The 15,625-nt window shown below is 56.9% G+C and overlaps 6 protein-coding genes across 6 annotated transcripts; 2 read left to right on the top strand and 4 right to left on the bottom strand.

The window, feature by feature from the left end:
* Nucleotides 1-63: 63 nt before the first annotated feature.
* Nucleotides 64-2,162, bottom strand: EV422DRAFT_497189 (IgA peptidase M64-domain-containing protein; the record flags this gene model as incomplete). Its single annotated transcript, XM_053067930.1, has 8 exons — nucleotides 64-470; nucleotides 533-652; nucleotides 730-850; nucleotides 935-1,136; nucleotides 1,241-1,375; nucleotides 1,455-1,649; nucleotides 1,734-1,957; nucleotides 2,100-2,162. 8 exons carry the CDS (start codon nucleotides 2,160-2,162, stop codon nucleotides 64-66), a joined length of 1,467 nt encoding a protein of 488 aa, XP_052925036.1.
* An 868-nt stretch (nucleotides 2,163-3,030) lies between these two features.
* EV422DRAFT_532203 (ClpP/crotonase-like domain-containing protein) lies at nucleotides 3,031-4,396 on the top strand. Its single transcript, XM_053070515.1, has one exon. The coding sequence runs from the start codon at nucleotides 3,206-3,208 to the stop codon at nucleotides 4,223-4,225; it is 1,020 nt and encodes a 339-aa protein (XP_052925035.1). The 5' UTR covers nucleotides 3,031-3,205; the 3' UTR covers nucleotides 4,226-4,396.
* On the bottom strand, nucleotides 4,203-6,610 carry EV422DRAFT_85122 (kinase-like domain-containing protein). The gene is made up of 9 exons (XM_053074453.1): nucleotides 5,833-6,610; nucleotides 5,640-5,742; nucleotides 5,493-5,545; nucleotides 5,379-5,414; nucleotides 5,257-5,295; nucleotides 5,128-5,168; nucleotides 4,872-5,051; nucleotides 4,690-4,805; nucleotides 4,203-4,614 (listed from the first exon to the last, which is right to left on the bottom strand). Exons 1-9 carry the CDS (start codon nucleotides 6,364-6,366, stop codon nucleotides 4,394-4,396), a joined length of 1,323 nt encoding a protein of 440 aa, XP_052925034.1. The 5' UTR covers nucleotides 6,367-6,610; the 3' UTR covers nucleotides 4,203-4,393.
* Nucleotides 6,611-6,855: 245 nt separating this feature from the next.
* Nucleotides 6,856-9,046, top strand: EV422DRAFT_497209 (MBOAT, membrane-bound O-acyltransferase family-domain-containing protein; the record flags this gene model as incomplete). Its single annotated transcript, XM_053067931.1, has 8 exons — nucleotides 6,856-7,191; nucleotides 7,259-7,435; nucleotides 7,495-7,650; nucleotides 7,722-7,970; nucleotides 8,047-8,354; nucleotides 8,445-8,651; nucleotides 8,745-8,866; nucleotides 8,946-9,046. 8 exons carry the CDS (start codon nucleotides 6,856-6,858, stop codon nucleotides 9,044-9,046), a joined length of 1,656 nt encoding a protein of 551 aa, XP_052925033.1.
* Nucleotides 9,047-9,436: 390 nt separating this feature from the next.
* EV422DRAFT_568222 (uncharacterized protein) lies at nucleotides 9,437-10,441 on the bottom strand (the record flags this gene model as incomplete). The annotated part of the gene is made up of 2 exons (XM_053072624.1): nucleotides 9,437-9,630; nucleotides 10,255-10,441. The coding sequence occupies 2 exons, from the start codon at nucleotides 10,439-10,441 to the stop codon at nucleotides 9,437-9,439; spliced, it is 381 nt and encodes a 126-aa protein (XP_052925032.1).
* A 1,427-nt stretch (nucleotides 10,442-11,868) lies between these two features.
* Nucleotides 11,869-15,573, bottom strand: EV422DRAFT_597317 (armadillo-type protein; the record flags this gene model as incomplete). The annotated part of the gene is made up of 12 exons (XM_053073623.1): nucleotides 11,869-12,274; nucleotides 12,357-13,406; nucleotides 13,476-13,608; nucleotides 13,680-13,869; nucleotides 13,932-14,031; nucleotides 14,103-14,235; nucleotides 14,312-14,499; nucleotides 14,568-14,625; nucleotides 14,709-14,793; nucleotides 14,871-15,012; nucleotides 15,093-15,302; nucleotides 15,385-15,573. The coding sequence occupies 12 exons, from the start codon at nucleotides 15,571-15,573 to the stop codon at nucleotides 12,020-12,022; spliced, it is 2,733 nt and encodes a 910-aa protein (XP_052925031.1). The 3' UTR covers nucleotides 11,869-12,019.
* Nucleotides 15,574-15,625: the final 52 nt, after the last annotated feature.

Below are 15,625 nucleotides of genomic sequence, written 5' to 3'. Positions count from 1 at the left end.
AAAAGCCCGTATACATTTAAATCCCCATAAAAGTGGTTCCAGAACCGCCCTCTGCACCCCTCATCAACACCCCTCAACCCTCCCCTCCCACCTTCCCTCCATAACGCCGCCCTCACTCCTCACCTCCACACTCCGAAACTCCACCTCCACCCGCCACATCCCCGGGTGCACCGTCCCCACAAACAGATCATCCAACTCCCGGACCCGTCGCCACGCCTCAGTGGTCCCATTCCCAATCTGTCCTGCTCCCCCCACGGCCTGCCGCGCCAGCCGCGACGGCGCGGGGCGCGTATACCACCGCACGGCGAACCGCTCCACGTCGCGGCCCCGATCGCCGCCGGGCCGGAACTGCGCGAGGGGGAGCGGCGTGACGGTGATGAGCGGCGCGCCGGGGCCGGGACAGGTGGTTGTGATGGTGTCGATGAGGTGCAGGCGGGAGAGGAGGGAGGTCCATAGGCCTTCTTTGCAGACTGGGGGAGGGAGAGGTTAGCACCGGGTGGGGGGGTAGGCGGGGGGGAGGGGGGTAGCGTACCGGAGCAGAAAATGGGCAGGCCCATGTTGCGCATCAGACAGCCTTCGTTGGTTGGGCGGTAGGTTTTTGTTCCCGATTGCGAGATCGTCGGGTATGCTGAGATGTAACTGTTGTCCATATCTATCAAACCCCGATGAATCAGTTCATTTGACATTTCCATTCGATGAGGGGGGAATGGGGAGGGGGCTCGGACTTACGGAAGGCGGGCTCGGCGGCGTACTCGATCAGCTGCACCGAGCACAGCTGCCGGATCGGCGCCCCGGGCGGCGCAGGGATGCCGAGCGCGAACGTCAGGGTATGGTCGCCCTTCTCAAACCCCTTCTCGCCCGTCCACTAAAAAAAACACACACACAACCCATCAGTTCCCCATCCCTCCTTCATTTCGCGTTGCTCGTGCCCCACTGAATCGGCCCTTACGTCGAAGAACGACCGATCGAGATGCCCGACCCCGCGCCACTCCAGCCCCACGCCGTCGACGGAGACCCGCATCGCGTCGTCGACGTCCACCCCCGACGCGCTGATCTTGAGCCCCCACCGCGCGTACGTGCCGTCCGAGGAAAAGTTGAGGGTGTACGCCCCGTGGGACAGGTCGTACCACGCATAACTATCAAAGAAATCGGGGGGGGGGGGGGGGGGGGGGGATGAAGATGTGAGGAGACACACCCCCGGGATCGGTGATGGAGATATACATATGTGTGTGCAACGTACTCCTGGACACGGACGACGGATTTCTGCTCGGCGATGTTGTCCGGGTCGGTGAACCAGTGGGCCCATTTGAGCTCCGACAAGGGTCTGTCGGCGGGTTCGGAGTTGACGCCCGAATACACCTGGCCTCCATCGTATCTAGAATCAAACGCGCGAGTCAGTTCCCATCGCTTCCCCCTCCCCCCGCTGACTGTGAGAAAATGGGAAAAACACCTACTCCTCACCAACCTCGACCAGATTATGCCCCATCTCGTGCCGTAGCACCACGGTCCCGGATATGTTCGAGCGCGTGGAGATCACGAATTCCCCGCCGAGGCCGCCGTAGTAGTCGTCGTTGGCGATCAGGCTCGGGTAGTCGCATGCGGCGGGGCCTGTCAACGTGCACGCCTTGCGCGCCTCATTCGGTTTCGAACTACGATAAAGGAACGAATGTTGAGATGTATATCTGATGACTCCTTCCGGGGAAGAGGATATGGAGGGGAGAGACAAGACGAACCAGTAGATGCCCCGCAGTTCCGTCCCGTCGCGATAGAGGCCGAACGGGGTATCCTTCGGTTTGCCGCCGACGCCGATCCCGCTGTCGTTGGAGGGTGCAAAGACGGCCCAGATGTTGAAGAGCGGGAGGACGGAGGCGAAGGTTTGCGCGCCCCACATGTCGGAGGTGAGCCGGCGGATGTCGGATAGGAATTTGGGTTTTTCGGAGGGAGTGTACCCGTCGCCCTGGGATGGGTATGATCGAAGGGGGATGAGCGAAGCGGATGGATGCATGGTTGGTTGATTGGTTGGTTGAACGATTACCCCTGCTCGCCCCCGCTCGCGCCATCCTCAGCCTCGCCATCCTCCGCACGCTCGCCCAACTCACCATGAAAACGACATCGATCCGATTCTCCGACGGCCCATTCTTGATAATCTCAAACACCTCCATCCCCTCCGTATCCGCATCCTCCCTCCTCGCCTTCGCCTTCGCCCTTGCCTTCGCCCCGTCATGCGCATCATTCACAATCCCACCCTTACAAACCCGCGTAACAACCTCCCAAGCCTCCTCCTCGGTGGGCCTCACCACCTCCACCACGTCCTCCCCGGTCCTCTCGTCATGACGATCCACATGGCCAGCTACAGCAACTTCACGGACGGCAGCGCGGCGGCGTATCCCATTTGTGGTTGAGAGCGGCTGTGAGGGGCGTGAGGATAGGATGGTGCATTTGTGGGAGTGGGTGTGTTGTGTGAAGTGGATGGCGTGGTGGAGGGGGGGTGTGAAGAGGATTTGTTGTTGGTGTTGGGGAGGAAAGTGGGTGGGGCTTGCGAAGGTTGGTTGGCTATGGGAGTTGAGGACGGGTGGTGAGGAGGAGGTTGTAAGTATATATCAGAGCCATTTGGGAATTTTTGTTTCGCACGTACGCAGTGAGGACGGCGAGTAGGGAGAGATGTATGAGAGATGTTGTGTGCATTTTTTTTTTGGTTGTACTATCGGAAGAGGGTAGTAGGTCTTTTTGCCTTACGCCGATGGAATGGATAGGGAGGAGGAGGACGCCAGGCCCTTTTATACTAAGCAGTGACGTTTGAAGAAGCGAGCGAGTGGACAAGACGGAAGTTGATCGGGGGAGTGCATTTGAGCGCGTCTGTGTTCTGACGGGACGGGGGCGAGAGGAAGGAGAGAAAGCGACAGCGCGTGTGGATCAAATGTCACGTGAGCCCTCTCCCTCTCTCTCTGATGGCCTCTCTGAGAGATGAAGAAGATGAGAATGGCCGCTTCCGCTGCCTCGCGTCTCTCTCTTCTCTCTCTCTCTCTCTGTCGCTGTCATATGCAACTGGCCATCACGAGGGTCCTCCCTCTCCTTCTCTCTCTCTCACCCTCTCTCTCACGCGTTCAACCCGCCCCTTTGCTCTCTCTCAAGCCCTTTGTTCCCACGTATAAAAAACACTCTGCGGACCCCACACCCCCTCCCGCTTGTACAGTTGATTACTGGCATGAGACTGCCTTTTCCTTCGCTCTCTACTCTACCTCCTACTCTCGCAAAACCCCCCCGCTACTTTCCCACCCTCATATCTCACACATCCACCACAACCACCCCATACTACCGCCCGCTCTCACGCTCTCTCTCTCACCCCTCTCAACCACACCACCCACAAGCCAACCACTCCACAACCCCACCACCTCCCTCCTCCAAAATGTCCTCCCCCGCCCCCGCCCAATACGTAACAGTCACCCCCACCCCCTCCGGCTACGCGCTCCTCACCATCCACCGCAACCCCGTCAACTCCATGAACACACTCCTCTGGTCGCAACTCCAAGCCGCCCTCGACCGCTGCGAACAGGATCCCAACATCAGGGGGCTCATCCTGACTTCCGGTCTATCCAGGCCCGTGTTCACGGCCGGGAACGATCTGACCGAGATCTTTGCGCCCATGACGAGCAGGGAGCAGTACGCGCGGTTCTGGACCGTGTCGAACCAGTTCCTGGCCAGGCTCTACCGATCGCCGTTGATCACCGCCGCTGCGATCCACGGCGCGTGCCCCGCAGGCGGCACCGCCATGTCCATGGCCTGCGACCACCGCTCCATCTCCCTGCACCCCGCCTCCTCCATGGGTCTCAACGAGGTCGCCATCGGCATCCCCGTCCCCGCCAAATGGGCCCAGCTCATGGCGACCCTCACCGGGCAAGGGGAAGCCAACCGCCTGTGCGGGTTCGGGAAGATGGTCGACGCCGCGGAAGCGAAACGCATCGGCCTGGTCGACTCGCTTGTCGACGGCGAGGGGAAGGAGGTCGTTGCTGATGCCGTCAGGTGGATGGAAAAGACGTTGAGGTTGCCGGATGTCGGAAGGGTCATCACAAAGGCCCATTTCAGGGATAGGTTGAGCAGGGAGTGGGAGGATGAGGAGTGGTTGAGAAGCGAGGCCGAGGGCGCCTGGGAAATGTTGGCCAGTGACGAGGTCGTGACCGTGCTCGGCGGCGTCATGCAGAGGATGAGTGGCAAGGCCAAGATCTAAGAGAACACACACACAAAACTCTGCTCTTTCAAACTCTCAAACTTGTCTGCCGGGACTGGCCCCACTGTCTTTTTTTCTTTTCCGTTGTCTATTCCTTACGTTTTGAATCCCTAAATCCTTTTTCTTGTAAATACACTCGGAAAATACACACCACCCATCTCTATCCTCCTAATAGGCCCCTGTATCAAACAACCGCACCAAATCCCTCCTCGCCGCCTCCCTCCCCACCCACTCCGCCCTCCCCGCGTCCGGGCTCCGGCGTATCATCTTCCGGTACAACAACCGCAACAAGTCCCCGCGCTTCGTGATCCACGGGTGGGACAGCGCGCCGGAGATGGTGAGCCGCGCGCTGGGGGAGTGCGTTAGGAGGGAGGTTATCAGGTGTTTTCCTGTTGGGGTGGGGTGGGCCGGGTCCAGAGCGGTGAGTCGGATGGAGTCGGATGGAGTGCGAGAGACAGGTTTACCTTCCGGACTAACCCTCTCCCACTCCTCCCCTTCCAAATCGTATTCCGCGCGCTTGATCCGCGTCGCGAGCAGCTGGCCATCGCTATCCGTTCCAAACGGCAGTGTCCCGCTCAGCCTGTTCTCTCCCCGGTCAATTCACCACCCATCATTTCCTCCGTGGGGAGTTTTGCCGTCAACTCACATGGTATAAAGCAACACACCCAACGACCAGCAATCCACACACTTGCCGTACCCGTCCCCGCCCGTCCCGCTGCTCGCCAGCACCTCGGGCGCGACGTAGGTAAGGGTCCCGCATTGCGTGCGCATGCGGGAGAGGGAGGTGCCGAGCATTTTCGCGAGGCCGAGGTCGGAGACTAGGATTCTGGGAGGATGGGGCGATGAGCTGAGCTGGCTGGGGCAAAAAAAGGGGATTGATGATGGTGCGGGGGGCGGTTTACCGGCCGAAGGGGTTGGAAGATTCCATGAGGATGTTTTCGAGCTTTTGGTGATCGGACAGGGAAGGGGGGTGGTGTTAAGGCTTGTTTGTGTGAGTGTAGACAGTTCAGTGCGGAGGGGGACGTACTTACTTTGAGATCCCGGTGCGTGATATCCAGGTTGTGTAGATACTGGCGGGGTTTCAGAACGTCAGTCCGTACGACGAACGAGCGAGGTGGGGGCGCGAGAGGTGAGTTTAGCGGGCAAATGATACCTGTACGGCTAGGAGGATTTGGTAGAATACGAATTTCTGCATGGGTGGGAGAGCGGCTGTCAATCCATGGGCGGAGTGTATACTTCTACATGAGAAACCACAAAAAAAACTCACCGCCGCATGCTCCTCCATCCCGCCGTGTTTCTGAACATAGTAGAACAGTTCGCCTTGAGGATGAGCGACGGAAAGGGGGTTCAGTCGACTGTTCCACACTACACCGCCACACCCACCCGAAAACCCTATACTCGCCTTCGAACTTACCTCCGGTAACCCTCGTCAAAAACAAATACACACACTCTTCAGTCCTGACCACCTCCTTCACCTGCACCAGATTCGGGTGCATGATGTTCTTCAATATCGCCGTCTGCTTACAAAAAAAAAATTCATCAAACCCCATCCCTCCCCCCACCCAAAGAAAACGGCCTCTAACCCCCCCGCAGCCAACCCCACCCACCTCCCGCGCAATAACCGTCCCACTACTCGGCTTCCTCCCCTCCCTCTCCCTCTCCCTCGCCCCCTTCCCGCGCTGTATGACCTTACAAGCCAGCCGCTCGCCCGTCTTCAGGTCCACGCTCAGCCGCACCGTCGCAAACGAGCCTTTCCCCAACTCATACCCGCCAAAGACGTAGTACCTCTCCCCAACAACCCGTCCCTCAAACACGCCGAGCTTTGGGTCTTCCAGCAGGTTCGTGAACACGAAGAACGTGTCGCCGCCAAGCCGGATCTCGGCCCCGTTCGTCAGCGAGACTTTCGTGGCCCCCTCGACATGTTTCCCATCGACATAGGTTCCGTGCGGGGACAGGTTCTCGAGGCAGGGCATGTCGCCGAGGAGGAGGAGGCGGCAGTGGTGTTGGGAGATGGATGTTGCGGCGGTGGGGAGGGAGATGTCGCAGGTGGGTGCTGTGCCGAGGGTGTGATGGGTTGAGGGGAGGGTGTGGAAGGCGAGCGGGCCGTTGAGGGAGGCGAGGTGGCCCCAGGGGGAGGACATTGGGTGGTGCTGAGCGGGATGAGTGGTTGTGTGTTGCTGAGCGGGATGAGTGGTTGTTGGGTTTCGTGGGAAAAGTTGCCCCAGAAGTGACGTTGGGCAGACGACGCGTGAGAAAGCCCCGAGCGACTGACGAGCTCCCCACGCTCGAAGCCCTGCCCCCCCAAGATGCAGGGCCGCCCTGAACTGCAACGACGACGAGACTCCACTTCCACAACTGCAAACGCACAGCCAGCAAAGCTCGTTTCTCTGCTCATAGTGTATCTCGGCCTGTCTGGAAACTCGTTCGGCGCTCGTGCTCTCGCCGAAACTCGTACCTGATTTTGAAGTTAACAGCAATTCTAAGACTGGGGACCAGCGACTTGGCCACGCACGACTCTCTGGTTCACCCGACGAAGACGTTGGCCTCCTTCCGTTCGCATACTCCACCACACCTTTTATCTCAGCTCACTCAGTCAGGTACCCGCCCTGGCCGAACGAACGTTCGGCACCATGAACGGCCCAGATCTAGCCATCCCCAACCAGCATTTAGGCACGCCGGGCACTCCACCCCGCAGGTCCCGCACAAGCTCCCCCGTAGTCCGAAACCGAAAGTTCCGCAGCCAATCCGTCGACCAAAAAGCTTCCCGAGACTCAAGCCCCGCTCTTCGACGCGTGGCTGATACGCGAATAGGGCGACGGGACGTGAGTCCTGCTGGGAGTCGCGTGGCGAACGGGGTGAGAATTCCGGGGAGCCCGACCCCGTTCAAGAAATCGGGAAGGCTTACGAAGTATAGTCATACGTATGTTGTGCATACGACGATACGGGCGTCGCCGTTGTCCAAAGAGGTATGCGGGGAGAATCGGAAAGTTCATATGGACGGACAAAGTGCTGACTACCGCGTTCTTCACGCAGAGTCCCGAACAGAACTTTCGCGGATTTTACAACCTCGCCATGCTCCTCCTCGCGGTGTCCAACATCCGCCTTATGGTGGAAAACTACATGAAATACGGACTCCTGCTCTCGCTGCCGTTCTCGTCCTTCCGAGCTGTCGATTTCAAATGGACTGTCATCAGCCATGCTGTGCAGCTGGTACGTGCATTTCTACGCGTCTCTTTCTGGACGTCGCTAGCATTTACTTTCCACCGCAGATGACCATTCTCGTCGCATACACGCTGCAAATCCTGGCCCACTCCGAGATGCGCAAGGGAGCAACTTCGAGCTATATCACTATGTGCAATGTGATCAACATCGCGGCCGCGATCGGGATCCCTACATTTCTTTCATGGTCCTACATCTGGCATCCAGTACGTTTGCGCAAACCAACATCATCCCCAAAACCCCCACCAGCGCAGCGCTAACAAATCACAACCTACAGGCCTTATCAGCCCTAAACCTAATCGGCGCAACAATCCTCACCCTAAAACTAATATCCTACGTCCTAGTCAACAGCGACCTCCGATCCGAGAGTTTCTATAAAGTTGCGCCCGCCCGCCGCCACGAGCCGACATCCCAGGACGCGTCGCTGGCGGCGGAGGAAGAGAAACGGTTTGATGTCGATCAGACGCCATACCCGACGAATCTGACGTTGGGGAATCTGCTGTATTTTGTTTTTTGTCCTACACTGGTAATGTCGCACCATATTCATCTCATACCCACTCTCGAATATTCACTGAAACTCTCTCCCCCAATCCACACAACAGTGCTACCAAACAGCCTACCCCCTAACCCCCGCATTCCGCCCCACCTTCTTCGCCAAACGCCTCCTCGAATTCATCACGGGCCTAGCAGCACTCTACCTCCTCGGCGGGCAATACGCCGCGCCCACCCTGCAAAACAGTCTAAAAGCCCTGGACGACCTCGACCTGATCCACCTCTTTGAACGCGTCCTGAAACTGAGCATCGTCAGCGTTGTCATGTGGCTGTTGATGTTCTATGTGGTGTTCCAGTGCGGGTTGAACATGGTGGCGGAGGTGTGTCGGTTTGGGGATCGGAGGTTTTATCTTGCTTGGTAGGTGAAACTATCTCATTGGCCAATTCCGTTTGACGTACCACCCCACAGGCCAACTGATGTGATGTCTGATTACGCCCCCCCGGGCAGGTGGAACGCAAAAGACATAGCAGAATACTGGCGGCTCTGGAACACCCCGGTACACTACTGGGGCAAACGACACGTGTACCTCCCCCTCATCGTCAAGTACAAACTGTCGCCCGTGGTCGCGTCCATTGCCGTGTTTGTTATTTCTGCGGCGTTGCATGAACTGTTGGTGGGTGTGCCGACTAGGGCGTTGAATGGGTGGGCTTTTGGGTGAGTTGGGTGTGTGTTGTGTGTGTGTGTGGGTGGATGTTTATATGCGAATGGGGTGTAGGGGTCTGGGACGCTTACTATGATGTTTCTCAGGGCAATGATGCTCCAACTCCCCCTAATCCTGCAAACAAAAGCCCTCGAACCGCTCCGGAAAAAGAACGAGGTGTTGTTTGACACGGTGGGGAACTACATGTTTTGGATCTCGTTTACGATCAGTTAAGTTGCCGCCCCCTTTTCGTAATCCCCAATGTGGGTTTCTGATTCTCCAGCTGAAACCGTGATGCTTTCGTGTAGTTGGCCAGCCGACGTGTATCCTGATCTACTATAGTCATTGGTATAAACGCAACTACCTCTCCAACGCATCGGGGGTGGTTGACCAGCCACAACCGCAGTAGTTGCAGTGATAGTCCCAGCACCACCACGTCGTGTATATAGCTTCGGCCCCCAGACGCTCCTCCCGGCCCCCGCCACAACCGCTTCGCCGGGAAACGTAGTTCCCTTTGTACAGTATATATCCCACTCTTATCCATCTTTTTTGCTCAAAATCCTGTTCATTGACATTCGTACAATAGGCAAATGCTCACATTCGATTTCTCTGACCAGCAAGACTTTGTGCGATGGTTATAACGTGGAAGGGTGGAAAACATCTTTGCAGTAGGGGGCCAGATAGGGATAGTGAAGAGAAATACGCTGAAAGCTGCTGATGAAAGCCCATATGCAGGTCGCAACTGCCGTGGCGCATGATAACGAACCTGTCCCAAGGTTGAACGCCGCGCGAAAAAGATTTACGCCGTCGAAGACGATTGAGCAGCCAGTCCAGCCGGTCCATCCCCACTCCCACTCCCACTCCCACTCGCCTCCCCCTGTCTCCCCAACCTCTCCTGCAAACTCCGCACCTGCTCTCTCAACACCCGCATCTCCTCCTTCTCCCTCACCCCTTCACCCTCCTGCTTTACAAGATCAATCACACCCCCCTCCCCTGTTTTGGCACGTTTGACAACGACAGAGGATGAGGATGAGGAGCCAGCTTCACGTTTGCGGCGTGTGACGGTGAACGAGTCTGTCTGCTGTGAGGTCGATTGCGATGTCCTCGTCGGAGTCGATTTTCATGGCGTGGATCCTTGGGTCTGGTGTCGGTGTTGGTGTCATTGACATTGGAACATTGGAACCGAGGTCAACTGATGCGTAAAACGGCATTTTACAGCACTCGTGCGTGCATGTGAACTTGCGATTGTGTCGCGGGAGATGATTGCTCAGAGTCGTCAGCGCCGTGACAGGGATTTTCTTGCATCCCATTTTGGTACAAGGATGATGGGGCCGCCGGCTGGCCCCCGTGTTCATCCATATGCTCGCGGAACCATTGTTTCTGCTGAAAATCTCTTGGTGCAGCCGACTAGTGTGCACGGATGGTCCAACCCGATTTTTCTTCGCATCCCTCCACCTCCACCGTAAATCGTTGTTGGGGCATCGATTGCCTCGGTAGGTACAGTATGTGAACATAAACCTAGATGCACGAGTGATTGAGTCAGTGCCCGTGCGCGACTGCGGCGGCTGGGGCAGGGGCCGGCCAAGCTCGGACGCGTGTATCCAGCTTTATGTTCACATGCTGTAGGTTGCAGGATGATCGGATATGCCGAATGGTTGTACGTGACCATTTCGTTTCGCAACATGCTTGGTGTAGGGCGATAATCTCGGAGTAATTTGTGCAGGGAGCAGAAATGGTCCGCTTTGTGGATTTCCACGAGATCCCTGCACCCGGCGTGCATAAACACGTAACCGGTTTTGCCCATGGTGCTGTGTAGCACAGGCGGGGCATTCAAGTGAACGGCCCGGCGAAAGCAAAACCAGCACCAATAAGTCCCGGCCAGCTTGGCGGACATGTGAAGCGTGGAGCGCTGGTTGCTCGGAGTTCACCGTACTTCTACAAGCTTGCCCCCTCCTCATGTGTCAGACCGTCCAGATCGGTTGCCTCTAACATCCTTTTGTGCCCAGGGATCGCAGTGATGGTGCCCCGGTTCCAGTCGGTTTTGCGATCGGATGGAGTACCAGGCAGGTGAAGCAGGTCGGCAAGCTGCCTGTCAACCTGTTCCCTAAGTGTCATCTGACGATTGAACTCGGCTTGCATGGGAATTGGATCGCCCGCTGCATTGGCGTCACTCTCGAATCTCCTGATTCGTGTCATTGATTCGTCAAGGGCTCTTTCCATAGTTCCGAAGAGCTCGCTCTTGTTCCTGATGCCAATGAGGAACTAGAAGTGTCACCACATGGAAGGGAATGCTGCACAGCACAGAACAACATCCAACCCACATCCCTACAGGGTGAAAGCAGCACGGTCGGTCAGCCCGCCTAGGGCACCGGGCTCGAAAGGTCCGCCAATCTTTCTCCTTTCAAGTGCTGGGACGTCTGCCGTCATCGATCACCAGTGTTTCAGCAATAGCGTCGTCTCGCGCATGATGTTCTAGGTGTTCTCTGTACCCATCTTCCTAGCCTTGTGAGATCATCGTAGGAACTTTGTATTTGCAAACGGCGAACATCGTCGCAAAGTGGTGTTTGCACCTGCAGCTGTCGGTAACGGTGATTGCCCAGGTAACATGATGTCTCTCTCGGCCTCCCAGGCGATGTTACCCAGTGTGTTTCGCGGCCGCTTCCGCTGAAGCGTCATCCATCTTGATGCGATTATAACATTCTTGATCTGCGATGTAGGTACTGTACGTCGTTGGATTTGTCCCCAAGGCCGAGATACCTGGAATTGTGGAGATCTCTGGTCTGAGGACTCTCCGGCTCTCCGAGGTCAGTGGCAGTGAAACCGGTACCGAACTGAGAGCGCGACATCGGGTCGTAGAAGTGGTAGGTGGTGGTTTCCGTGGGAATGGGAAGTGGTTTGACACCTCCATGTCCACGCCAAAGGGGGGGGGGGGGGGGGGGGGGGGGGGGGGCGGAAAGCGGCCCAGGAGAATCCTGTCAATTGCGCTTGCATGACAGCCGTGAATCCTGTCAATCGCCGTGCCCTCCGAACAGCCACCGGAACGTGGCTTTTTCATGTTAGCCTCGTACACTTTGCCATGCCTCTGAGAATCTATGGTTGTGGCCTTGCGGACTTGGAGGGCAGAAAGCCCTTCACTCATGTGCTTGGGGAGGGCATCTAGGCATGCGCCCCTGAGCTGCGAAAGGCAAGGTGTCTCCAACGGTATACTTTAGAAAAAAGCCCTTGCCTATCGAACGCAATTTCAGTGTGCACTGTATCTGACTTCAAATGGCTGTGAGAGCCTCTCTATTCCGCACGTACAAAGTTTCTCCAACCCCCCAAAAAAGTATCAGAAATACCATCCATCCTCCGTCGTAAATGCAAACCCACGTTTAATCCACATTCACGGCGCCGTGATTGTGGGCGGGGGAGGAGGAGGAGTGGGGACAGTCAAGGCATCTAATTGCCGACACATCTCGGCCACTTCCGGGTCGTCTGAGCGTAGCTGCTGCTGCTGTTGTAGTTGCGGTGGTGGTGATATTGAAATGGACAATGTCGATGCGGGTGGCGATTCGGTATGTGATGGGGAAACATCTGCGGCGGCGGTGATTGCATCGCCCTCAAGGACTCGCAGTAGATGTGTGAATGTCGTGCGAATCTTATCGAAGGTGCAACCAATAATGTGAATATCATGCCCTATTGCCTCCAGCGCACCTCAACAGGAAGCAAAGTCAACATACCTGCCCCCCCAGCACCTCCCGATACCTCACCTCCCCAAACCCCACCCCCTCCAAATCCTCCACCGCCCCCGCCGCCCTCACACACGCCCCCATCAACCCCCTCACAACCTCCCCGCCACCATACGCCTCCACCCTCCCCGGCGGCGCCGTCATCGCGTGGGCTGCTGCGATCCGCACTTTGTAGTTTTTGGAGGTTAGGAGTGTTTTCGTGAGGGTTGTGTAGATTGTGGAAAGGAGGGTGGAGGAGGCGGAGGCGGAGGGGTTGGTGTACGGCGACACGGGCGTCGTTGAAGTCGCAGTCGGCGGGAACAGCGGTAACCCAGGTGTTCGGAGGATATTACTCAAAGCATAACAAGCATTCCACCTCGTCTTCGCCAACCCGGTCTCCACATTCTTCAGAACCACGCTGATCACATCTTTCATCAATCCGTGCTGTTCGCGGGCGAGCAGGTGGGGTGGGCAGACGCGGATGATGTTGCCCAGGGCCCGCGTGCCGTTCGATTTGCATTTTTCATTGTCTTTTGCGGCGAGGAGGGAGGAGTGGAGGAGGGTTGTTAGAAGGGCGGGGGTTAGGCCCGATTCGGCGAGGGTGTTGGGTTGTTGAATATCCGATATGGGTGGTGGTGATGATGCGATTTGTTGTTCTCGTTGGGTATGTAGCTCGCTAACTTTCGTCAGCGCATCCCCCAAATTCGCCAACGCCCAACTCGCCCTAACCCGAACACCCACATTCGCATCCCCCATCAACCCCGGTATAGTCGTCGCCACATCCGTCAAAAACAACACATCCTCCTGCACAGCCCTAAACCCCACATAAACCCCCAACGTCCTGCACGCCGCGGCTCGCACATTGTGGTCGTCATCCTGCACGGTGCCGAGGGCGAGGGCCAGGCAGGCGTATTGGCGTTTTGGAGGGAGCGAGGAGAAGATGGAGGAGGGGATGTGCCCGAGACAGTCGACGGCGAGGGTGCGGACGGCGTAGAAGGGGTCGCGGATGCCGGTGTGGGCGTAGGTGTCGAGGAGGTGGAGCCAGAAGGTTGGGTCTTGGGTCTGTTTTGGGTGGATCGAGGTCAATATCGTATGGTTCGGCATGGAGAAACGAACGGTTGCCCGACGTACCATCACACTCTCATCAGCAGTCGAACACGAGTGCGCATATTGCTCAATAACCTTATATGCCGCAGCTCTAACAGCCTCCTTCGGATCCTCCAACGACTCTTCCATCGCCTTTATCAACCGCGGCCATATCGTCCTACACCAATCCCAAAAACCCCATCAGCCCAGCGCCCCAACAAACCACACATGGAAACTCATGAAACTCACCCAAAAACCTCAACACAATTCCTCGCAACCGCACAAAACACATCCAAGGCCGCAACCCGCACGTAAATATGTTCGTCCCTGTTGAGATACTCAAACAGCGTTTCGAGCAGGGGGGAGGAGGCCGGGAGGGGCATGTGGGCGTCGAGGAGGGCGGAGATGACTTCGAAGGAGGCGGAGGTTATGCCAAAGTCTGTTGGAGGGGGTGAGGATTGGGGGAGCATTGGGTGAGAAGGAGTGGGGAGGCTATATTACCTTCGTGGGTGATCCGGTCACGCACGGCGATGTAGGCGTCGTGGCGGTAGTTGTGGCGGAGACGGTCGTAGGGACAGTTTCGGATGAGGACTGCTAGACACTGCGATTCCATACGCTTGGGATATTAGACAGTGATGAATTGGCATAGTGCATGGGAGCTGGCGCGCGCACCTTCATCTCCTGCGTCACCAGCAAAGGCCACGACTCTTCCCGCACGCATTTGAGCAACCCGGTGTGGATTTCGCGTAGCTGTTCGGCGAGTTTGACGGATAGGGAGATAAACGCCGCGTTCCGATTATCCGCACTGCATGATGCGCAAACACGGTCAGCCCTCGTGCCCACAAGAAACCCCGGCGATACACAACCACACCTCAACCCACCTATCCTCAGCAACAGAAAGATACGTCCTACTCCCATCCAAAAACGCCATTAACGCCGCACACGCCGCATGCCTAATCTTCGGCGACTCGCTATCCCTCATGACCGAGATCAGCGACGGTGCGTGTGGCCCTTCGACGGGGTCGGGGAGGAAGCGGAACCAGTAGGGGAAGACTTGCTTTGTGTGGGCCTGGTGGAGGGAAACCTTATGGTTAGATTTGGGGTTAGAGGACGCGGGGAGTTGGGGATGGGGTTTACCTTTGCGAGGGATTGGAGACAGAGGAGGGAGTTGAGTTGGAGGCGGTTGTCGACGTGCCTGGCAAGGAGAATGCATGTTTGTCGGGTTATTCATGTTCAGCCAAACGGGTGTCCGCAATCCCGGAGGTATGGGAAGTATACCTATTCCGCGGTAAGCCGTTCTCGCCTTCCGACATTTCCGAGTCAGATGGCAACACCTGTGGGCGTTTCGAATGTTGTTTCGATGCTAAATTCAAGTGACCGAAACGATGAGTTAGGGGGCGCGCACCGAGGATTCCAGAATATACCGATCAAACAACGCACCTGCGTTGGGCACCGCACCAAGCGACAAAGGCAACAACCCGTACTTTTGCACAAGTTGCAGTAGCGCAGAGACATCCTCCTGAACGACCGCCTTGTTCTCGTTTGTGAGAAGCTGTATTCCTCGCAATGCCGCGCTCACGACCTGAAGAATCGTAAGCCCCGGTCATGCAGATGTTGAAGAAAATGACGAACCATCCGGTTCACTGGCGACTTGTCCCCCACCTTAAGCCTCGCCTCATCAGAAACATCGACATGCAGATTGCCCATCAAAACGCCCAGCACCTGCTTTTGCAGGTTGGTCGCTTTCGCGCCTGTCTTGACGCAAAGGTTGCCCAGACACGTTAAAGCCATCCGTCGGGCTTCGAGATCTTCGTCGCGTTGGACTGGTGATGTTCCGAGGGGTATGAGGACGGAGAGGATTTGGGGGTGGAGCTGCGGTAATTGGAAGATGATGCCGGGTCAGATGCAACCGCCAAGGTTTGGCAACACGGTATCGCCAAAAATCGAGGTCTACCTTTATGCAAGCCGCTCCGTTCTCGTATAGGACGCAGCTTAGGGTCCGAAGAGCGGTTACGTTCAGGTCTTCCTCTGATGGGGGAGATGGAGGAAGATGATTTTTTCGATGAAGGATGGTGAACAGGAATTCGACGGATGCGCCAACGACCTCTTGCTGGACACTCTCCGATGTGAAGGTAACCTTCATTTGATGGACAATTGTATGAGGATCTGCACCTGCAGCGGGCGGATAAGGAAAC

This window comes from Fimicolochytrium jonesii (genome assembly GCF_025526975.1).
Source record: "Fimicolochytrium jonesii strain JEL569 chromosome Unknown EV422scaffold_14, whole genome shotgun sequence".
In the NCBI taxonomy this organism is placed as follows: Eukaryota; Fungi; Chytridiomycota; class Chytridiomycetes; order Spizellomycetales; family Powellomycetaceae; genus Fimicolochytrium; species Fimicolochytrium jonesii.
This window is presented reverse-complemented; position numbering and strand designations above follow the sequence as displayed.

What these genes read in the sequence shown, in the direction of transcription:
- EV422DRAFT_532203 (XM_053070515.1), top strand. Translation starts at nt 3,206, where the DNA reads ATGAGACTGCCTTTTCCTTCGCTCTCTACTCTACCTCCTACTCTCGCA.
- EV422DRAFT_85122 (XM_053074453.1), bottom strand. Translation starts at nt 6,366, where the DNA reads ATGTCCTCCCCCTGGGGCCACCTCGCCTCCCTCAACGGCCCGCTCGCC. An exon ending in TTTGACGAGGGTTACCGGAG is followed by an intron (nt 5,546 to 5,639) that starts GTAAGTTCGAAG and finishes CTCATCCTCAAG; the next exon opens with GCGAACTGTTCTACTATGTT. An exon ending in AAATCCTCCTAGCCGTACAG is followed by an intron (nt 5,296 to 5,378) that starts GTATCATTTGCC and finishes AAACCCCGCCAG; the next exon opens with TATCTACACAACCTGGATAT.